Raw genomic sequence first — 23721 nt, forward strand, 5'->3', positions numbered from 1 at the left:
ATGAGTCTTAAAGAGGTTAAGTGACTGGCTGGTTAGTGGTAGACCTGGGATTGGAGCCCAGGTTCTGAGTCCGGAGCCTATACTGCCAACCACATTCCTGGACCAGCCTCTCCCTGGGTGCAGGTCTAACTGCTGCATCATGGCTGTTTCCACGCCACTACTCACCCAAATTGGAACTTCTGAAGCCATCCCTATGGGGTTGACATTGGGCAGATGGAGACCCAGACCCCAGAGAGAGTTAAGTGTCTTATTCCAGGGCACACAGGAGATCAACTCTTATTGAGCATTAGGTTATCCTTGATGAGAACCATTTGTTCATCAACCTACAAACACCTTACCTCCAACTTCGCTCTAATTCAGCCCTGAAGGCTTGAGGAACATCACCAACTCTCTATTTGGAAATAGCCAAGGGCCGAAATAGGCTATTTTTAATTTCCAGAGAAAGTTAGAAGCCTACACTTCGGTAGACTTTCTGAAAGTGTTAATGGGTGTTGATTACTAGAGGAAGGAAAGGACAGGATTGCCCCAGGGCTGTGATACAACAGTAGGGGCGATGGTAGGGGCAAATCTGAGACTTGGTACTGAGACTCGGTGCTCCTGTACTCCCTTTCGTCATCAGGCTGCAGAACCCTCCTCTAATTTCCTCTGCAAAGCGGAGAGAGGTCAGGGCTGACTGTTGACTGGCTTCTCTGCCAAACCATTGTGGTGCCTTCCTGGGAAAGCTAACCTGACAGACAGCTGACTTCCCAGTGCTTCATAGAGAGGATCTTCCTGCTGCTCAGCCAGACCCCCGTCTGTATTTTCTTACTCATTAGTCAGTGATGTGACTGTATCAAGGGCTTGAGGTCCCCGATCCTAGTCCCCGCTCTGTCACTTTCTATCATGCAACCTCTCTGGGCCTCTGTCCACAAGGACAGGAATAGTGTTGCGGAGTTACATACCCGGGAGCCGAGGCACATTCAGTTCAGTGAGTAGATGCTTTGCCCTGTTGTTGTCAACTAGACACGCCCTTCTGCTGTGATGCAAGTGTCCCAGGTCTGTGCTTCCAGCACAGCAGGTGCTGAGTCCTTGAAACATGGCAGTGTGAAGGAGGAACTGACTGCATTTAAATTTTTTTAAAAATTTATTGGGGTGACAATTGTTAGTAAAGTTACATAGATTTCAGGTGTACAATTCTGTATTACATCATCTATAAATCCCATTGTGTGTTCACTACCCAGAGTCAGTTCTCTTTCCATCACCATATATTTGATCCCCCTTACCCTCAGCTACCACCACCCGCCCCCTTACCCTCTGATAACCACTAAACTATTGTCTGTGTCTATGAGTTTCTGTTTCTCATTTGTTTGTCTTGTTCTTTTGTTGTTTTTGGTTTATATACCACATATCAGTGAAATCATATGGTTCTCTGCTTTTTCAGTCTGACTTATTTCGCTCAGCATTACATTCTCAAGATCCATCCATGTTGTCACAAATGTTCCTATATCATCTTTTCTTACCGCCAAATAGTATTCCATTGTGTATATACCACGACTTCTTTATCCTGATTTAAATTTAAAATAGGTAGTGACGCTGGGTATTGGACAGCACCGCATCAGAGTAAGTGTGAGATAGGAGTCGTGAATCTATCTGTTCCTCCCCTGGTAAATCTCCGTTCCCACAGGCCTCTCCCCTTACTGCAGGGAGTGGTATTCCAGTTTCAAAGTAAGTGTTTCTCATAAAACCTGGCGTCTAAATGCAACCCAGTCTTTTCATCTGGTGCTCAGCCAAAGAGGCAGCGATCGATCGATTCAGATAGTCCATCTGAAGGATAAAATCGGCCGCATTGGACTGAGATGTTTCGGCGATCTCACCAGTGTGATGCCTTCCTCACAGCAGTTTGACTACAGTTTTGCTTTATGAAGTTTGAACTGAACCCCCTGTGGCAAAGGTAACTGCCTCACAGAGCTCAGGGAGATAACAGATGTGCTCTGGGTCGCTGTCTCCGTGCAGAGGACCTCCAGTCGGAGGCTGGCAGCGGGGAAGACAATCCATCAAAATACGTTTGATTACTAATAAGCTAATGATGCCCTTCTCATAAGCAGCAAAATATACATGCGCGATGATAATATTCACTGTATTACATGCCTGCTGTACACCTGGCCTTTGCTTATGTGCCCGTGTATCCTCTTGATCATCGTGACATCTGTGACATAGGAGCTGTTAGCATCCCCATGTTGCCAACAAGAAAGCTGGGGAATAGAAAGGAGCCATAACTTCGTCACTTGGGCAAAACCAGGAGTCAAACCCAAGCACCTAATTCCAGAGCCCATAATCTCTGTAAACCTGTGAAGCACTGCCCTTCTTCCCCAGTAAAAAGCTGAGTTGGATGGGAATAGTGGGAGCAGTGGGCACTGGATCGGTACATCAGGGAGGCTTCGTCCCCGTGGTTTTAAGCAGCACAAGCTGACCAGCTGGCAGTGCTGCAGTCACTGGTACGGTATGGAAGCCAGCGGCGTTTTCTAATGCAGCCCCCATTCATCTTAGTCAGTTTCACCTTCCCCATGTAAACCCGTGGCTAAGGGTCAGGGGTTGGAGCCACACACTAGCTTGTCCCAGCAGAGGGGCGGTGGCGTTGTGTGGGGCCTTGCTGCTGAGGTCAGCTGTACACGGAACTACTTCTGCTTTCCCTGTGTGAACATGCCCTGTGAAATGGGCTTCACCACGTCGTCTTCCCAGAAGCAGGAGGATTTGGTTTCCCCTATGTATTTCTTGTCAATCAAGTAGAGCTGTTCGTGTTGGAGGTGGCCTCCGTGGTGAGAAAGTGAATGGTCTCTCAGAACACGGCCCACCTCCTTTTCTGCTCCACTCTCTCTCCTTTGGTAGGGACCAGGTTGCCCTGGAATAGAATTTTGTTCTTTTTCCTCGGGAAGGTGGACATCACGTACTGTGGTAGGAAAAGCTCAAAGCAAAATGACTGGAGCCAGGAGATCTGGGTTCCACTCCCAGTTCTGCCCAACCTGCAGTGAGACCCAGCTTCCTCTCCCTCTCTGAGCAGCGCTTTTCTCATCTGTGGGCTGAAAGATTGGGCTGGATAATGTCTAAGTCTCCTGAGAGCTCTGCCTGCCCTGAGAGGGACACTTGCTAAATTTGCGGAAGTGAGCAGGTCCCTTCCAGTCCTGGGCAGCCTTGAACACCCATGTCCTCTCTCCCGCAGGCATCTTGGCCATCCTCATCCCCCGCCTGGACCTGGTCATCTCCCTAGTGGGCTCCGTGAGCAGCAGTGCCCTGGCCCTCATCATCCCGCCCCTCCTGGAGATCACCACCTACTACTCGGAGGGCATGAACCCCCTCACCATCGCCAAGGACGCCCTGATCAGCATCCTGGGCTTCGTGGGCTTTGTGGTGGGGACGTATCAGGCCCTGGACGAGCTGATCCAGCCAAGCAATGCTCCCATTTTCATCAACTCCACCAGTGACCTTGCATAGCCGTCTGGGTGCCATCCTGCACCTACCTACCCCACCTCTGCGTGTTCCCTAGCGCCTGGCCCCAGAGCCTCAGGAAGGGTCAGGCTCTGGGGGAAAGCAAGGTTGCCATCTGGGAACCCCTCTACCTGGCACCTAGGTACCCTGCGCCAGGTAGGACTGAGGGCAGTGGGGACAGTGGGTGCAGATACGCAGGAGGTACTTTTAGTGGCAGTACTGTCATTGTTCATTTGTACTTATTTTAACCCAGAACTTTTTAACTCTTTTCCCTCATCATGCCTCTTTTATCATCTGCCTTCTTACTTCTGACCCACCTCCCCCAAATTATTCCTGTTGCACAGCTCACTTTATTTAAAAATTTTAGCATCTCCCACATCATGTTTTCTCCTTTCCTGGTCCAGGACTAGATTAAATAAGTGGGAAATCTCCCTCTTTATAAAGCCAGACCTATCTCTTTCTCATATCGCTCCCAAATATTTTACCTCAATATTCTCCTACCTATTTAAGTCTCCAGCAGGTGTCTGGATCTACCTAGTAGTTTAAAACCAGTCCCCAAAACTGGAGTTTTTAATCTTGACTCTCTCTGGCTTGCTGTGACCCTCGGCAATACCTTCTCCTTTCCGAATTCCTCGTGTGGGTCACAATACTGTATTCTTAGTTGCTTTAGCTCCTGAAAGATATCAAGTGTTGCCTCAATTGAAAATATTTATATTTAATTTAAAATTAGCTTTTGTTTTTAGACTTGTCTCTAGATCTGGGGTTCTTGTGAATTGTTCCTTCCTTAGTAAACTTGTATTTTGCTTCTCCTGCTGAAAAGAAACTTGCTCCAGAAAATGTCTGCTTAGGTCCTCAGCTCTCCGGGCTGAGTACGCCAAAGGTTTTAATCAGGGTCATGTAAGTGTGTCGCTCTGTGGGGAGGCATGGACTTTGCCTCCCGTTGACCAGCCTGATTTCATATTGAGAAGATATGAAGGACTCAGGAAGGCTTTGTCAGTGCACTAGGTTGAGGGAAAGGATGGCCGAGTGGGGTGTGTTTCTGCCCACGGGAGGCTTATCAGATGGTTGCTGTGTGCATTCAGGCCTGCGTGCCAGCCTCAGCCCCTGACCTGCAAACAGCATGGCAGCGTTTAGTTGCCGTCATGCCAGGAAGACACCCACACTGTTGCCAGGGCTGCGACAATGAGGTCAGTGTGCACAAGTGCGAAATGAAGAGAATTTGTAGCAGCTGGTCTGACACTAAGTATGGTGCTTCGCTGTTTACAATCAACGGGGGGTGGGGCAGAAACAGGGCCCTGTCCCCGCTCCTCCACGACCTCCAGGACTCTAAAGGAACCACTTGGTTGGGATTTTGGTCCCTTGTGTTTTAAACACTAATCGTGACCCCTACCCCCACCCCACCCCCATGTCTCCCTGAGTGTCAGAAATAGCTTCAGGGTCGGCTCACCTCATGGTCAGCCTTCAGATTTGGGAACAAACTGCAGAGAAGGCGGAGGAAGGTACATCGCCTTGCTTTTGGCTTCCCCTTCTGCCCTCTCGGTGTGAGGAGTATTTCGGGCCGGCATTCAGTAACTCTCCATCTCTTGAGCTCTGTGTGTGTGTGTTCATACGTATGTGGTAGGGTCCTGCTGTCCCCCACTCCTTCACTCGGCTCTTGCTTACCTGGAGCTCAGGTTCACCCCACAAGTTGGGAGAGCAGCACAGTTTTATCAGGGGTTTTGCTTTTGTGTCTCCAAAGCTCATAAGGGCTGTGACCCACCTCCGCAGCCCCAGCTCTGTCTTCGTTTTCTGTTCCAAAGCCAAACTCGCTGCAGGGACTCCTAAGCTACCCAACCATTGATTAACTTAGGAAGAGTCATCAGTGGTGACTCGGTCTCCCTTAGGAGAATGACATGCTTTTTGCTCTTTGGTGGTCACTGAGAGGTGTTTATATGACCAAGATTCTAGCTGGAGGTGGCATCGGCCCTGCCCTCTGAAGCCTCAGGCTTAGAAGTTACCAAAGTGGGTTGAGGAACTGTCATCTCTTGTTTGCAAGCCTGGGCTCCGGCAGCCTTTGCACAGCGGTCCTGAGAGTTATGTGCAGTGAGAAGGCGCATGCCAGTAGGAAGGGGTCAGACGTGTCCTGCCTGCAGCTTCTGTGGTGGAGGCTTCTGCGCACGCAGGGAGCTGCTAGAGGCAGTACTGTCTGGTGGGCGGTGACACGGGGGCTGTGATGCCGGGACAGTGCAATGCTGAGGTCCTCTGGCCCCAGGTCTTAGCAAAATATAGGCTATTGCTTCGGGGTCCCTGGTCCAGAGAATGGGGTGTACAGGAGAGACGGCTCTGGCTCTGGGGCTTGTGGCAGCTAATTTGACATGACCTTCAGCCTGTTTGATCTCGTTCCTCTGTGCCCGCACTTTGATAGGCTGATCGCATGGCTGCTTCAGGAGACCCAGGCCAGGCAGACCCAGGCAGTGGACCTTCCTGGTTGTGCAGTTTCACTGCAATTAGGTGTAGAATGAAGGGTTAGCCAGAGGCAGGGAGAGGGAGGAAGCCCTGCCTTCTCTTCCAGAAGCAGCCCTCTGGGCCAGCTCAGGGAAGCCTCCTCTCCTGCTGCCCTGCAGTCAGGGAACCCTCCCTGGTTTCTCCCCATCACTCGTCAGGAGCTGGCTGCCCCGCCTCTCCGTGTGCACGCTCCGGTCCCTGGTGAAAAAGCTGCAGCGTAAGTAGGAGTGTGATCAGGAGCAAAGGCTTTCTGGAATGTGAGGCTGCATCTGCCAAAGCACAGGCAAACCATGGGTTTTCTGGCCCAGGACTGTTAGGCTCTGTGTCCCTCCTCCAGGCCCCCCAATGCAGCCGCGGATTTCCATTAGCTCCGAAGTAGCTGCTCAGAGCCCCTTGTTGTCTCTTGCAAACGCTGCTTTTGGGAGCAGGTTTCCAACTCCGTCGGCAGTGTACCTCCCCTTAAATGCAGGTGCCTCCCTGGAAGAGCATTACCTGGCATCTTCTATTCAGTTTGCCTAGAAGTTGTCACCATTCACAAGTGGTATTATTTATATTGTGCTGCTGTCCAGCTGCTAGGAGCCCTTCATCTGCACAAACCCCGGCCCGCACATGTGACTGTGGGGCAGGTCTTAGCTTAGAACCTGCAGCTTGTGCCCTCCCTCTCTGTCACTCACCTCCCCAGCTGGATTCATTGACTGCTGCTCCCTACTCACTCTCTACCCTCAGGAAAGGTACAATTTGCCATTTCAGCAGTTGTCTTAAAGTGATGGTCCCAAATGTGTGTTAGAAAAATCTTCCCCACCTCCCTGTTCTCCTGTTACTTTTCTTTCCTCCAGTTTCTCCCCTCGAAGGTTGTAGAATATCATCTCTGTTTAACACTACATGTTTGCCTCATGTGTTTTGGAAGTGAAAAAAATCTCAGTTTATGTCTGTTTACAGCTTTCTCTATTCACGCCTCACAGCAAGGGGGTCTGCATCAATGCAGCGGTCTGTATCATCGCTGAGCAGGGGTTACGGTGGGAGCTGCTTCTCCCAGGGGAGACACACAGGACATGTGCCACAACTTAGTGATTAGGGAGTCGGCTCCAAGTCTGCCTTAGAATTCAATTTTCCAAAGTACGTTGCACATCTCCAAGACCATTAGGGGGAAAGGAGACGGTGTGGTTTGTCTTTGAAATCATGGTTGAGACTTTTAGGCAGTTAGTCCTGCTGGTTGCAAGGCTGTTTGCTCTGGCAGCATCAGCCTGTTGTGTTTCTTCTCTGTCCTTTGTGTCACTGGGTCATTCTCTGGCCAGGGGACATACACGGTGCTGATAACATGTTACCAGAGTGGGGAGGGGAGTGGGAAATGAGGGGGCGGGTGCCTTTCATAAGCCGCGTTCTTTTGTTTAAATCCAGGTGGTGCTGGGGAAGCTATTGTGTTGTAGTGAAGGATAAAATTGTGTGACTCTCTTGTAAAATGTGTCAGCGGATGTGTGAATAAGAGGAATATGAAAAACTACCATCCCGCAGGTCTTGATACCCAGACAGCACTGTGTATGTGTGTGCCTGTATGAATGTATATTCCCACATGGCATGTGTAGAGACACGGGTCACGCCGGAGCTCACAGAACATCTTTTTTTGGGTTCTGCACACAGATCATGTGTTAAACTTTTCCTTTTCAATAAATGAATTTTATTTTTTATTTTTGAAGGTTGTGGTCTGTGTCTTTGTTTTCACTTTTTTTTTTTTTTTTAACATCACTCAGATCCATTTTCTTGCTCTTAGATTCAAAATGTTCCTAGTTTATGGGGAGTAGTATGAACATAGAACCATCTATGGAATTGAGAGTTCCCGAGAAAGGGGCCAGGTAGTGATTTTTCTGTTAGACAGTCTTGCCCTTCCTGTCTCTCCTGCTTCTCTTGAAAACTTGAGTGGGGATTCTCAACTCTCTCTGTGCATATCACATGACCCCATGTGGTGGTTGGTTTTATGTGTCAACGTGGCTAGGCAACAGTATTGACTAACCTAGTATTCAATCAAATACTAACCTCAGTGTTGCCGGGAAGGTATTTTGTAGATGTGGTGCAAGTCTGCAATCAGTTGCCTCAAAATGTGGGTGGGCATCATCCAGTGAATTGAAGGGCCTTAAGGGCAAAACAGGTTTCCCTGAGGAAGAAGAAATTCTGCCTCGAGACTACAGCATCAGCTCCTGCCCCAGGCTTTCCAGCCTGTCAGCCTGCCCTATGAATTTTGAACTCGCCAGCCTCCACAATCACATAAGCCAATTCCGTGAAACCCCTCTCTGTCTCTCTCTGTTTCTTTGTCTCTCTTTATGTTGTATGTATTTATAGACGGATGGATGGATGGATGGATGGATGGATGGATGGATGGATGGATGGCTCCATCTTACTGGTTCTGTTTCTCCGAAGAGCACTGACTGATATGAGAGGTAACACTTAACTTTCTTGAAGTGGGGGAATTGGTTTCAGGACTGGAAGAGATGATGCTCCTTTCCTTTTTGTCACAGTGAAGAGGGAAAACAAGACTGTCTGACTGACCCTTAGATTTGAAAACCAATCTTTGTTGGTTACTGAGTTACTCTTGTTTAAAAGCAGAGCACTCAAGGAACACTCTTAAAGTATAGCACTTTACCAAGAGAGGAAGGTAGGGAGTATATTCAGTTATCAATATTACTGGAGCTGGGGGTGTCAAAGGGATTCAGTGATTGTTCCAAGTCACCGACCAGTAAGTGGCAGAACTGAGATATACACCCCAGTCCTGTGACTCTAGAACCCCAGCGCTTCCCGAGGCACTGGCTGCCTCCCCTCTTGGTTTCAGCCTCAGGAAGGAGGTCACCTTCAGTGATTGTAGTGAGGGTGAGAGAGAATGTTATAAAGAGTTCCACAGGAAGGGCTTCTGAAACATTTTCTGAAATATTAGCTGAATTGAAGGAAACCGAGACTCAGAGAGAATCAGTTGTATTTGATTGTTGGTTATTCATTCGTTGTAATCATGTCTTGCTCGCCTCCTTTGTGCAAAGCATTCAACTTTTTCAGATTGTTCACCTCTTAATTCACGTTTTAATTCCTGCTCACGTCCGTACTAACGGCTGTAAGCCCTCCTTCTGGGTTACCAGGGGGTAGCCAGGGCCCTCAAGGTAAGCCCACTGCACTGCTGGAGACGAACTTGAGTGACAGTGGCCTGAGTTTGGGCCGTACGCCTGGGGCTCTTCCTGGGTAGGCTGGCTTCCTGAGACTCACCCAGGGCAGATGTGTGCTAAGAAACTGTGTGTCTAATCACTGTGCTTTGCTAGACAGACCCTTAGCCATTGGTCTCCCTCTACCTTTTTTTGGAAAAAATTAGGGTGTAATCTGCCGGTAGTAAAATTGACCTGTTTTTTAAGTGTACAGTTTGATGAGTTCTGACAAATGAATGCAGTCATCTGACCACCACCTCCATAAAGATAGAAAAGTTCCCCAGTGCCCTTTGCAATCCATCCCATTCCCACGCCCCTCGGCCCTTAGCAACAACTGATCTGATTTTTCTGTCTTTAGTTTTGTCTTTTCTAGAATGTCATATAAATGGAACCATAAAGTATATAGACCCTTCTCTGTGCTTCTTTCACGTAGCATAGTGCTTTTTTAATTCATCCATGTTGTTACATGTATCAGTAGCTTGTTTCTTCTTATTGCTGGATAATATTCCATTGTATGGATGAACCATAATTTACTTACACTGTTTATTTAACAGTTGATTGATGTTTGGGTTGCTTCCAGCTTTTGGCCATTATGAATAAAGCTGTCATAAATATTCATACACAGATCTTTGTGTAAACACGTTTTTATTTCTCTTGGGTAAATACCTGGGAGTGGAATTGTGGGGTTGTGTGGTAAGTATATACTAACTCTACAAGAAATTGGAAAATGGTTTTCCAAAGTGGCTGTGCTATTTTGGATTCCTACCAACAATTTTTAAAAGTTCCTCCATATTCTCACTAATACTTCATATTGTGGTCTTTTTGATTTGTCATCTTAATGGATGTGTAGTGGTACCTCACCCGTGGTTTTAATTTGCATTTGCCTAATGACTAAAGACATTCTGCAACTTTTCCTGGGCTCATTTGCCATTGGTCTGTCTTCTTTAGAAAAGGATTTATTCTGATACTTTTCTTCTTTTAAAATTTAGTTTTTAAAGAAGTTTCTTAAGCTTTTTATTTTGAGGTAATTATAGATTCAAAGCAAGGTGCAAAGCAATGGATAGGGAGGTCCAGTGCACCCTTCTCCACGTCTCCCCCAATGTCGACATCTTGCATAACTGTAGTGCATTATCAACCAGGAGAAGGACGTTGGCACAATCCATAGAGCTCATTCAAAGTTCTCCAGTTACACGTGCACTCATTTGTGTGCGTGTACATGTGTCTGTAGCTCTAAGCAATGTATCACATGTAGCTTCCTCCACTGCAATCGAGATGCTTCACTGTACAATCACCACAAGACCCTTCCTACTACCCCGTTACAGACACACTCACCTCCTGCACCCTCCCACATCCCTAAATCCTGGCAACCACAAATCCATTATTCAACTCTGTTACCTTATTTCATGAATGTTGTATGTATAAATTGAACTATACTGTGTGTATCCTTTGATTGATTTCTTTCACTAATATAGAAGGGCACTTAAGTCCTCCCATATTCCAAGCCAGCCCATCAGAAATACCCGCCATTGCCTAAATACCCAAAACATTTAGGCCTCCACTTTAGGCTGTTCTCTTAGCCTAGCTGGCCCTTCTCCCTGTGCTAAATCTGAAGTTCAATTTTAAGACCCACTTCAGATGGCTTCTCTGCTTTCTGGAACTTTCCATACCTGTGTCAGTCAGAATTTATTGCTCCCTCCCCAGCAATGCATAACGTCTCTTCTCTGGTTGGCCTCATCCCTACTTATGCTAGAGAGACGAAACCACTTGGCCTCTTTCCCGAGATCGTGAGCTGCTTGAAGCGTTGATCAGATGAGGCTTATCTCCCACTGCCTGTCCGCGGGGCTAATCATGTATCTGGAATTGGTCGGTTACTAAATTCAGCGTGGTTGCCTTCAGTAGGGAGTCGTACCCTGACCTATAAGGAGATGGTATCACTATATTTATTTTGAGTTTTGTACCAGTCTAACGGAGCCCTTTCCTTGGTTGGACACTGTAGATTTGTTGAGGGATCTGGAAAAAATTCTAAAGCTTGTCTTTTCCCAGCCTGGTCCCTGAGAAAGTTTCTGTTCTTCATTCTGTGAGACAGCCCGTGCCTCTTCTCCGGACAGAACTGGCAGGGCCATCCAGGGACTTCCAAAGTCTGTCCTTAGACACTGCCATGTGGGCCATTGTTCAGCATATGGGCCTGGTGCCCTCACAGGTTGGCATTTCACCAATGCGTCGTGTGGTACAAAGAAGATGGGTTGGCTGGTCTATATTGAATTAGCTGTGGGCCCTCGGCCAGTCACTCCAATCTGAAAATTTTACAGGCTGTGTTGTTTTCCCCTCCATAATATTCACCCCATAGAGAGCGGTTTTCCTCCTGAGGTCTTTGGCTCTGCCCTTCTTCCTCTCTAATATTAATTTTCCAAGGTTGTCGCTATGGCTTCACTCCTCCCCCCAAATCTCCTATGTCTCCCTCCAGCCCTGCTCCCGTTTCTGGAAGACACATTTGCCTTCTCTCTAAGGCCTTGAAAACCCCCATGAGGTGGCGCAGTTGTACAGGCGTGCCTGCACCCCATCGCCACCTGGAGGAGGGGTCGCCTCACAATTCCTTTGCTGTTTGTCCTGGTGAATTCTAGCTGCCCTTCCTCACAGGACATGGTTTCAAGTCCTGCTTCCCACCTCCTTCCTGGCTACCCTCCTCTAGCAATGCTTGAGGTTGCTGTGTCTCTCTTAAGGGCCCACCTCAGAACTGGAACCAGGATTCCAGGAGTGGCCTGCAGTTGAGCCCCAGGGTTGAGCAGACTCCATCTCCCCAAGTCCTGGCACCCCAGCTGTTAATACCACCTAGAATTATAGTGACATTCTTGGCCTCTGAACTCAGTTGAATCATGAGACTGAGCCAACTCCTTGCTACTGTCCCTCAATCCTCTGATGTCCTCTTTATTTTGTTTCCTGAACCCAATGTAAGGTATAGATCTGGGGTCACGCAGCTCTGGATTGACTCCTGGCTGTGTCACTCATCAACTGGGTGACTTCACTTTAAGTTACTAGCATAAGTTACAAGCTACCGCATTTCTGTGTTCTGGTGCACCTCCATCTGCAAAGTGGAGATGATGGGACTTACCTTGTGGGGTTTTGTGAGGATTAAGTAAGACAAGACCTGCCAAGTCCTTGCCCAGTCCTGACGTCTGGCAAGTATGAGGTGGTAGTGAGGATGAGTACGGTGAACTGTAAAAACGCCAGCCTGGAAGTCAGGAGACCTGGGTCCCTGCCGCTCTCTGCCACTCTTATGCTGTCAGACTTCGGATGCTTGGAGCCCCAGGGGCTTGACATGGGAGGGAGCATTTCCCTGAAAATGGGCTTTTCCTCAGCTCAGTAGGCTGTGTCTTGATTCCAGAGAGCCCTCTGGTGGCCCATCTGTGAAGGTGCAGGCTCCAGAGGGCAAAGGGAAGGAGGGGCCTGGTGGGCACAGGGGTAGGCTGGGTGGAGAGAGGCTCCCCCAGCCCCAGGCTCCCCCATCCCAGCATGGGAGACCCCCACACTGGGTATTGGACTGAGCATGGATCTCATCTCTGTGAGGTTGTTGCTCTGGCCCTTGGACAAACCCCTCTTCCTCTGCAGGCTCCTCTAGCAATGCTGGAGGTTGCCTTGTCTGCCTTAAGCCAGCCTCTGAACTGGAACCAGGATTCCAGGAGTGGCCTGGAGGGGAGCCCCAGGAATGAGCAGACTCCATCTCCCCAAATCCAGGCACCCCGGCTGTTAATGCCACCTAGAATTATAGTGACATTCTTGGCCTCTGGAACATGGGGAATGAAGATGAATTACATCAGTGTTTCTCAAAGATGATTGAGGGGGCCACTGGACAGTCATTTAAAAAAATCTGAATGCTGGAAGATATACTAACTTTCAAATCCTGTAGTTTATGGATATTATCATTTTTAAGGTAAAATATATTTTTAAAAAATCTAAATACACTAAAAAAATATTAAGTAAATAATAGTATAGGTGGTATTCTATCAGGGTAAAAATCATAAAAGCGGTAAGGCACAACAGAAATTTGGGCAACACCAGACTAGATTATTTGTGATTTCCTGAACAGTTCTGATAAGTTAATTCTACCTGTGTACTACCTGGCATTATTTCCTAGCATAATAATCACCATTTATTGTTTATGCTGCTGTAAGCTCTTTACGTTTAGTCCTCAGAATGGTATTATGAAGCAGCTGTTATTTACCATCTTAGTTTTACCAAAAAACGCGAGGCCAAGTCATACCTGCCCGAGTTAGTGTGGGGCATTCCAGGTGCGGTGTTACCTGCAAATCCTACACAGGCCACAGTTGCCTGGTGACGTTCACATCCAGCCCTGCCTCAGCGGCCATACACTGACCCAGGGCATCAGGCGGGGCTGGCTTCCCAAGACCTACACAGGAAATCCCCTCTCCCTGACTAGCATCACGTGCTGCAGACGGTTCTGGCTGGGATCAGGAGTCCTGAAGTCTGATTTTGGGCCTTTCACTAACCTGCTGGTTAGCGGACTTACACACTAACCATGGACAGTTGTATCAGAATTGGAGGTGGTTTTTCCAAATAGTGTCCTGGACCCCACTCCCAGAGGTTCTGGTTTTGTACGTCTGAGGTAGGACTCAGGGATTTGTGTTGTAGTCGTTTTGCTAGATTCGGGAATCACGGTGCTTGATGACTTCTAGGTTCTCGTCCAGCCCCCCAATTCTGTGAACCTGAGCTTGGAAGGGCCTAGAGACCCTTGTGCTCTTCCCTTGACCCAACCACAAACAGGATAAGTGACACAGAAAATAACAGTAAAAAAAGATACTTTATTGTTAAAAAAAAAAAAAAGACCATGAAACCATGCACCCCGTCATTTGTCATTCACACTCACAGGCGCACGCACGGCCGCTAAGCACGCACACGAATATGCTCTCACCCACACAGCTCCCTCTCGCTGTAAGCAGCAACCCTGTGGGTGGGAGTCTCTTGTTCTTCCTTTTGACGTTTGTCTCCAGAAACAACACATGAAAAGGCAATGGACCGGAGAGAGGGATTGGCAGGTGAGGGAGTGGCGAGGCCACCGGAATTCTCTGGTCCCTGCCACTCCTGGCTACATACGTTCTACACATGTGTACACACACACTATACACAGGCGCCCACATGTGTAGACACGTGCCCACATTGACCCTCCATGCATAGGGCGGAGTCACTGTAGGTAATACTTAGATTGGCAGGCATCTGAGGCGGAAGGGCAGGCAGGGGCTGGGTGTCCAGTCTGAACACTTTGCTATGTGGCGCCCTGCCGCCACCCTGCCCTGAATGGACATTCTGAGTTCCTTGCATCTAGGGAAGAAAAATCCCCTTGGCGCAACGCATCCCGACAGCAAGGTTGAAAAGTGCCTAAGAATTTTAAAAGTGAAGAATTATGTCTTTTCTGCCTTTGGCCCAAAGTGCTTGAGAAACTGGGGATGAAGAACCCAGAGTTCCATGAGGTCTGAATTCTTTACCAGAGAAGGTCCAGGGCTGCGTGAATCCTGGGCAGCCCCGGCTGGTAGAAAGTCCTGTGGCTTAAAGAGGCAGAGCACGCTGCTTGGTTGGAATCTGAATTCGAGGAGTAGGACCTCAAGAAGACTGAGGCCAAGTGATGCTCCTCGGGTACCCCTGTGGCCTTCATTCATCATCTTATCCCCAGTGCCCAGCACCGTGATTGACAGGGAGCAGATGCTGCAATGGATGTACGCATGAGGCAGGGTGCCTAAGTGACTTTTGGTAACTGCTCGCCGCTGCTCACCTCTCAGCCCCTAGGAGGACACCCTGTGGCACTCCAGGGTCAGCCACCCTGGGACCTCCTCTCTATAGCGGGTGTCATGGCAGCCTGTGAGGCACGAACCTGCCTCTGCCTCCAGAATGGAGCTGTGGGCAGGTGTAACAATGCACCCTGACAGAGCTGACGCAGTAGTTCAGGCCCTGCCTCGCTAGGGACTGAGAGATGACAGATCAATAAGACACACTGCCTCTTGCCCTTATCAGGAGTCAGTTTTTCCTGATTTTCCAAGGTAACTGCTCTGTGCATCCCCTTTCTGCTGGGGGCCCTAGTGCTGTTTCTGGAGCTCTACCCTCAGCTTCCCTCTATCCTCAGGGACTAGCTAGGGGTCTGGAAGAGCACATTTCAAGGTATGGCAGCCTGGCCTGGGTATGGGGGCTTCCCTCCCACTTTCCCAGCCACGCTCCACTCACTGCCTATAAGACAGGAGGAAGGGGCCACGTCACTGGCCTCCCACCTGCCTCCCTCTGAGGACAGCTAGAACATGACCTCCTCACAGCTCCCATAATCACTCTCCACCATGTCAGAGCCCTCATAGTTGGGGGGGACCTGGGGCTGGCCCTGGCCTGTGGGAAGCCCACCCCCCACCTCGCAGTCGGCATACGAGGGTCCGGCCCTGCTGAGGCGCATACTCACCCCCTTATAGTCCCCCTCTGCCAGGCAGGGCCCTCCCCCTCCCTGCCGGATCTGTGAGTGGTAGTAGCTGATGGCTGTGTACTCATTGAGACAGGGGGCCAGCAGGCGCTCCCGGGGACTGGGGGGCCGTGGGGGCATCAGATCTTCCAGGTTCTGGTTGCTATAACGGGGAGGGAGAGGTGCCCGCTTGTTTTCCAGCACCAGTGGGAAGGGGAAACCCCTGTAGAGGCCAGTGGGTTCCGGCATCACGGCTGGGGTCTGGTGGTGGTGAGGTGAGGGCGGCAGAGGGCCCTGGGTCACTTCCGAGTGGGGGTGTTCCCAGCGTTCATTCCTGGAGTAAGTAGGGGGCCAGACTGTGACTCTACCTGGGTACGCTGAAAGAGAACAAAGATAGGGTGAGCGTTGAGTTTCCCTGATGAAGGTTCCAGCTGGCCTGATAGCTACTATCTATGACTTAGCATGTGGTGGAGACAGCCCAAGAAGAGGGTGGATATGTGGCCCATCTGTGCGGGGTGTCTCTGGCAGCTTAGGTTGGTATCTAGAGTCCAGTGGGGCCAAGTTTAAGGCCAGAGGTTTAACCCAAAGCCCGCCCATCTTGCCAATATGTGCCATGATCGAAGGGCCCGTGAACAAGGGAGATTATGGATGGCACCGTGCAGCCCACCCCGAGGGCCGGAGACAGCATCTCCATCCCAAGTCTTACTGGTGGTTTTCGTCTTGTTAATTGAAGGAAACAGACACACATTTCAGAGTAGGTGTGATGGCATATATGACAGAGGGTGACTAAACGAAATGTGTCTTAGAAGATTGGAGACCGGTCATCCGTGGTCCCAGCTGTGTCCCTGCTACTGAATAGTCAGTTGGGTGAGTTAGAAAAGGTCACTGCATCATGATGGGCTCTAGCTACCCTATTGGCAAAAAGGGAATGAAAATACCTGTTTTAACTGTTGGTGAATAAGACGGAAAATATAAAGTCCTTACATATTCACCTCCATTTGAGCCAAAGACGAGAGGGGGGTGAAGGTCCCTCTTCTCAGCCAGCAGGTCTGACCCAAGGTTGCTGCACCTCCAGACTGGGCGACCAGAAGCTTGGATACTGCTTTTCTTTCCCCTCCCAGAAGCGCACTCGTGTGCTCTTCACCGCAGGGATCCTACCCACCCCGTCCAGGCTCCCAAGGTCCATGTGGACATGCAAACCATGGATGCCTTGGAATGTGGGCAGTGGACGGTGATGCAGCAGAGTCTGGGTCCCGGCGTCCGTTCTAGTCCGAGCGCACTGAGACTCTGACCACATCCCTTCACACCCCACACCAAGGCACTGGACTAAGGGTGGCCCCAATCCCTTACACCTCAGGTAATGCAGTCTTTGGGTTCCCCACCCCCTCCCACCAGACCCCCAGGCTAGGGGTCTCTGCATATACTGACCCATGTCCTCGCCTGACCAGGTCCTCTTAATGACGGGCTCATTGTCAGCGCGGGCAGGGGCTGCGGCCGGTGGCAGTCTGGGAGGCACGCTGCAGACCACGGGCTGCTGCTTAGAGCTGGGCCCAAAAGTGACCAGCTCGTTTGGAACTGACGTCTTGCTGGGCTCCAGTTGGTTCAGATTGTTGCAGGAGCTGGTGCTCAGGGGGTTGAGCTCAATGGCGGGCATAGCTTGGGTGTCAACACCCACACTCCTGGCCAAGAGGTCTGGGTCTTCCATGGCCACAGGCTTGTGAGACTTGCAGCGGCGGCAGTAGAAGAAAAGCCCCACCGTACTCATAATGGTGAACAGCAGGGCCACTATGATGATCAGAATCTCCAGCTGGCCCCAGTCCCCCCTTTCGATCTCAGGGGTGACGAGGCAATGTCCTTCTGAGCAGCCCCTTGCTTCCATTTCACACCTGCAGAGACAGAGAAGTAGGCAGAGGGCTGAGTCACCATATTGCCCTTTCCACGGCCCCTCTTACAAGGGTCTATCGGATGGAGACCCCTCCACTCAAGCCTGCCCCCTCCAATTTTCACCATCATCATCATCACCGTCATCATCATCATCATCATCAAACACATCAACATCTCAACTTCAGAACTTTGCGTCCTCTACTACCGTGTTTCCCTGAAAATAAGACCTAGCTGGACAATCAGCTCTAATGTGTCTTTTGGAGCAAAAATTAATATAAGACCTGGTATTATATTATATTATATTATATTATATTATATTATATTATATTATATTAATTATATTATATTATATTATATTATATTACATTGTTATGTTATATCATATCATATTATATCATATCATATCATATATCATATATCATGTATCATGTATCATATATTATATCATATTAAAGACCCGGTCTTATAGTATAGTAAAATAAAACCGAGTCTTATATTAATTTTTGCTCCAAAAGACGCATTAGAGCTGATGGTCTGGCTAGGTCTTATTTTCGGGGAAACACGGTAGTAACGTATGGGACTCAGCCACACCCTCATTCATGACCATTGGGATCTCGGCTCTGAGCACGTCCATTGTTTTCATCCATGAGATCTAGGCATTGGATATACTCTCCACCAATGAGATGAGCTTTCCAACCACACATATACAGCGATAGAGGCAGCTGACATGCCCAGCTGTCCTGTAGCAATCATGTCCGTGTTCCAGACACAAGACAGCAGTCACCCAGCACTGGTGACTGAACCTCACTAGCAGGTGACGGGAACCCCGCGTGGCCCTGCACAGACTTTACACTGGGCAGCTTTCTCAGAGAGCTCCCCGGGAACCGTATGACCTCTCAGGGCACCTTCAGCTCAGTGTTCCATGGTGTCAGGCTCTCAGGAGACTTCTGCAGCCAGCTGTATCTACTTTTGAGAAGATGTTGGGAAAGGCTCCCTCCATCCCCCTGGAGTCCTAAACATTTCCCAGTGCCTGAAATTTCACCAACAGTTTGTCCTTTGGGGTTTAATGCTGTCCTCCCCAAATGCCTCTTTGAAAATGCAAACACCACTTTCAGCTGGGAAGTATCCTCCCAACACATCTACAATGCAGAGCATTGCGCACTGCAAAGCTGTAAGTGAAGTGGGGCCGGAAATGCCAGTCTCCGAGAGAAAGGACTTGGGTCATAAACACACAGGGGAATTTGGGGTAATGTTTTTCCTTCTCTGGGCCTCAGTTTCCCTATCTGTAAAATGAGTGGGTGGACTACTGGCTCTCTTATGTACACGCTGACAGCAAGGGGCTCCCTTGGGAGTTTGTAAAAAAATAGAATCCCAGGCCTCATTCCTTGGAGATTCCAATTTAGTTGGTCCAGGGATTTATATTTCTCACGTCTCCCTCATGATTTTTTAAAGGCTTGCAAGTTGGGGAGCCATAAAACCAGGTAATTGTGAAAGCCTCTCGACCTCTAGGATTCAAGACATGATTCTCCTTCCCTTTATAACGCCCCCCCCCCCCCCCGCCCCACCGCCCCAGGCCAGCATAATATGAGGCGCAGGTAGCTTGCGGTGGGGCTGGAGACCCACAGCAGTGCCTGTACCAAGGGGTCATTGTCCCCAGGTCGCTTTCTGGGAAGTCATGGTCCAGAACATGTTGACTAAGAACTGGAGCTATTTTTAGACTTCGGCAAAGATGAGCACTGCCCGAGGGCTGGTGAGAAGTACAGATCCCTGGGCCCCCGCCTGGAGAGCCTGATTCAGTAGGTTCAGAACAGGGCTTGGGAAACCTGTCTAATTAACAAGCACCTCCGTCTCCCAGTGTTCTGAGGCAAGTGGGCAGAGGCAGAAGCCTTGCCACATGGAAAAGGCTGAGAAGCCAGGTCCCGGAGCACTCAGCCCCTTGCCTCCCACTGGCCTCTCCAGAGGTCAGAGTGCAGAGGTCATTCCCTAATGGTGTCACACCCAGGGTGAGGAGCCAAAGGCAGGGGCACTCTCCTGTGCTTACCTGTCTCCTGTGTAAGGGTGAGGGCAGCTACAGGAGGCTCCCTCAGGGGAGGAGATGCAAGTTCCACCTTCCAGGCAGGGTGCCAAAGTGCAGTTCTCTTTTCTTTGTTCACAGTGCTTCCCAGAGAACTGTGGGGGACACGTGCAGACAGAGCCTGGGAGGAGGAGAAGGGAGGTGAGAGAGTGCACTGGCCTAGCAGTGGGGCAGCGCGGGCTGAGCGGCCCTCCAGGACGGAGGGGAGGGCTCAGCATGTTTGCAGATACATTGTTCACATTTACTGAGTGCCAGACACCACGCTGGGCTCTGGTGCCCTGCTGGGTAAGAAGATTTGATCCCTGCCCGCAGACACCGTCCTGCCCAGTAGAGAACAGCATTTAAGGAATAACGGGTAATGTCCTAGACAACACGTATTCAGTGCTAGTGTCCTAAGAACCTTCCTGGATGAGCTCATTGGATCTCCATGATCACTCTGAGGTTGGTTACTGTTATCGTCCTCATCAGGGGACAGATACAAGTTGATGGCTGGTGAGGAAATAAGGCACAGAGCAGTATGACTTTTCCAAATGGTGACACAGCTAGTAAACGGCAAAATTGGGATTCAAACCTAGACGGTTATATATAATGTCAATATATTAGTAATTATCACAAAAATTCGTTTTATTGAAGGGGAGTGTTTTCCTGGAGGGGGTTTTCCGAAGGAGGTAATATTTCAGTTGAGACCCGAAGGATGAATAAAAATTAGCCAGGCAAAAAGATAGAAGGGCAAAGGGGAAGGCATTTCAGGCAGAGGAGAACGTGTGCAAAAGCTTGGAGGAGAGTGTGACAAGTGTCAGGAACTAAAACAGCACGAGGGGTGGTGAGCCTGCTGCAAAAGGGGGAGGGGGAGCTGCAGGCCCCGATATGGGAGCGACCAGGGCATTGGCTATTTGAGCCACATGCAGGAATTAGGAATTGGGACTCTACACGAACAGCAAGGGGAAGCCACTGCAAGGTTCCAAGCGGGAAAGTGATGTGCTCGGATCCGTGCTGTATGAAGATCACTCTGGCTCTCCTCCCCCAAGATGCAGGTGGAGGGAGAGAAGTAGGAGAAGGGAGGAGGCTGGTGTAGTAGGAAAGGTGACAAACGACAGGAGCTTGTGTCAGAGTGATGGCAGTGGGGACAGAGAGAAGCGATGGACTCCTTGGACATTTCGGAGGTAGAAATGACAGTGCTATATACTAGCCACACAAAAATGAGAAAACAGGATGCCAACTGTTGACAGGGATGCAGAAATTGCATGCACTGTTAGTGGGTGTTAGCGTGCTGTGGGCATGCTGGAGAGTCATTTGACCCTATTTAGTCAAAATAATGATTTGCATACTCTGAGTATGTGAATTCCATCTGTGTGTGTGTGTGTGTGTGTGTGTGTGTGTGTTTGTGTGAAGGAGGTGTTCATACAGGTTCACAAGAAGCTGTGTATGAGGCTGCTCACTGCAGCATTGCTATTGGACGTGGGATTTGGAAGCCACTAGAGTGTCCATTGCTGGGGGAGTGGAGAGGGCCAATGTGGGTGCATGCCCATCTTAGAGTGTGGAGCTGCAGTGAAAGGAATGGATGAATAAGAATGACGTGTGACGGCGTGGGCGCAGAAGTGTAAAAGATGATGCATCACTTACGTAAATTAGAAGTTCAAGCGTGTGAAAAACAGTAAGAGGCTTTTTGCCGGAACTCATTTAACAGCGCTAAGTGTTTACTTATGGGTTTGGGGAAGAGGGATGGCAGTGGAACATAGATTAAAAAGGAATAAGAAAGAGAAATTTTGCATGGACCAATGATGACACGAAGATGTGTGATGAACACAACTTTCTACACCAGAGGTCCCCATTCATGCCCTTTCCCCATCCAAAAGAAAGTTCTTATTGAGGAAGCATGAAGACTCCTGGCTACCCCTTGTGTAGACCTAGCAGATCCCAACCTGCTACTCACCAGGCAGTAAGGAAAAGAGAGGGGCATGTGGAATCAGGAGGCAGATTCTTTCACCGAGATCTGGACCCCCGAGCACGCCTCTCTCACTTAACCTCTGGGTGACCTTGAGCAAGCTCCTTTACCTACCTCCCTGCGTTTCCCTTACATAGCCCAGCAATTTCCTGAGCTGTAAAACAGAGCTATTAATGGCTGTCCTCCCTCCTTCCCTCCCTCATGGGGCTGTGGTGAAAGAATGTACTTTGTAGACTCTGTAGTGACATATGATCGCTAGTCCAACATGTCAGGGTCCTCCGAAGAGCTTCCTGGAATAAAGCGTCACCCCCCAGCCCTTACCTTTCCCGTGGGCCTCTGAGCACGTCCCACCATTGAGACACGGCTTCCGGCTGCAGTCGTCACTGGGGAAGCAGCACTGGGTGAGGGCGTGCCTCTCCAGCAAGCCTGCTGCCTTCCTGCCATGGGCCAGCAGCTCCAGTGCCTGTCCGTTGAGCATGACTGCATCCAAGCAGCCTTCGAAGCCCTGAGAGACATTTGGGGGAGAATGCGAGAGGACAAGGCCGCCCAGAAAGAGGTCTCGCTCAGGCCTCAGGCCCTGGCAGTTCTCTGGGAGCACAAGGGAGTCGTTGCCTGTGCCATCCACCATCAGGCGAATGGAAGCGTCCGTCTCCTTCACCAGGATGGAGTGCCACTCTTGGTCATTCACGTGGCGCCACGAGGCAAGAGTTCCATAGAAACCACCAGGGCAATGGTATTCCAGGTGGAGCGCTCCATTGACCAGCTGCAAAGAAAACCCAGATGGCCATCAGCAAAGCCAAGAAGTCCTTATAAAAAGCCCTGCTAAGAGACTGCCCATGCGAAGAAGGTTGGTGATATTTTCATGGTGCGAGGGCTAGTGTTAGGTGATTTTCAGGGCTGTTTTAGACATTGTGTTTGTCAAGTATAAAAGCTTCCCGTCTATGGTCTCATTTGGCCCTCCCCGTGGTCCTTGGGGTGTTCTGGGCAGGGATGACATCGCCATTTCACAGATGAGGAAACTGAGGCCCAGAGATGCCTTGCTGTCTTTAAGATTCTTCTTCACACGTCTCTCAAGTGTCCTACATTCCTGAACATCGGCCTTCAAGGATACCAAAAACCTCCCTCTTACTCCCTCTCCCTATTCAGCAGCTCAGCCGATAAGGGCAGAAGTAGATATAAAAAGCCAGCTGTCTTCTAAAGCCAGACAGAAGAGAGATTTACAAAAATGTAAAACTATGCCTCTCTTTTCTTATTTTGGAAAATGTCATTATTTTTCCAAAAAATAGGGTATTTATGTTAACATGTAATGGGTTTCTTAGTATTTTTGAATAACTTCACAAATAAAGATTTTAACATTTGCCAGTTTTAATTTCTAATACTGCAAATGTCAATAGCTATAACCCACACACACAAAGCTTCCTTAGGTTCTTCAATCATTTTTAAGAGTCACAAAGTCCTGAAATCAAAAATTTGAGAATCACTGGGTTAAAACGTTTTAGTTCACCTCCCCCCAAGAAGTAGGATGACTTGTGGTCAAATATATTTTTGGTCACTCTGGGTTAGGTAGAGCTTTCTCTGGCTGAAATCTGAAGATCCAACCCAGTGTGTATTGGGAGTTAGCCACCTTCCTGGTTTTTGCCCTGGTTCAATACCACCTATATCATTATTGACTTTAAAAGGAAACTTACTATTGTACAGTAAATAGAAAAACAATATATCTTCCCATTAAGAAGAGAATGACAAAAATAAGTACAACTCAAGACATTGTCCTTGAATCACTCCTTTGACTTAACCCAGGACCACAAATCCAATGATCCCACCATCTTTTCACTGTCTCCCACCTACTCAGCAACTCCTCTCCTTATTCAGCTCAAATTCCACAGCCAAATTCCTACCCCCCTCTTATTTGGTAGGACTCACTTGGCAAACCCACAAATCCGGTAAAACCTAGCTCTCCTCCTACCCTCTGTGACGATGATGGAGCTGAACCTGGCTGGAGAGAAACACGCAGCCTTGCATGCTGGTCTCCCTTTAATTTCATGAGCATGAGTCTGAAATGAGCCCTTCATGCTGTCCAGCAATTGTACTACCTTCTCAGTCCGTTCACTCTCCCAGATAGCTATTTCCAGCACTTCTCTCTCCTCAGACCCATAATGCCTTGCTTCACATCCTCACGCTCAGCAGTGGAGGCACTCGCCCACTCACGTCTGTCCACGCGGTGAAAGCCCGTCTCTCCAACCTTACG

At 49.2% G+C, this 23721-nt stretch overlaps 2 protein-coding genes across 5 annotated transcripts in view; one reads left to right on the forward strand and one right to left on the reverse strand.

Moving 5' to 3' along the window:
- SLC36A1 (solute carrier family 36 member 1) overlaps positions 1-23721 on the forward strand; it is a 217960-nt gene that overhangs the window by 35918 nt on the left and 158321 nt on the right. For 2 of the 4 annotated variants that reach the window (XM_019734295.3, XM_088798744.1), the window contains one exon: positions 3197-7639. The exons of the other annotated variants lie outside the window; for them this stretch is intronic. In XM_019734295.3, coding sequence (XP_019589854.3) covers positions 3197-3468 — 272 coding nt within the window. In that variant the 3' untranslated portion in view covers positions 3469-7639. Of the gene's footprint in view, positions 1-3196; positions 7640-23721 lie in introns of those variants that run through there. 4 annotated transcript variants of the gene reach the window in all.
- FAT2 (FAT atypical cadherin 2) overlaps positions 13923-23721 on the reverse strand; it is a 73664-nt gene continuing 63865 nt past the window's right edge. The window contains exons 21-24 of the mRNA XM_019734294.3: positions 21798-22239; positions 19499-19652; positions 17002-17459; positions 13923-15950 (exon numbers count right to left, since the gene is read on the reverse strand). Coding sequence (XP_019589853.3) covers positions 15418-15950; positions 17002-17459; positions 19499-19652; positions 21798-22239 — 1587 coding nt within the window. The 3' untranslated portion in view covers positions 13923-15417. The remainder of the gene's footprint in view (positions 15951-17001; positions 17460-19498; positions 19653-21797; positions 22240-23721) is intronic.

Source organism: Rhinolophus sinicus, chromosome 5, assembly GCF_057876585.1.
Source record: "Rhinolophus sinicus isolate RSI-liver-muscle chromosome 5, RSI-T2T, whole genome shotgun sequence".
NCBI classification, from domain to species: domain Eukaryota; kingdom Metazoa; phylum Chordata; class Mammalia; order Chiroptera; family Rhinolophidae; genus Rhinolophus; species Rhinolophus sinicus.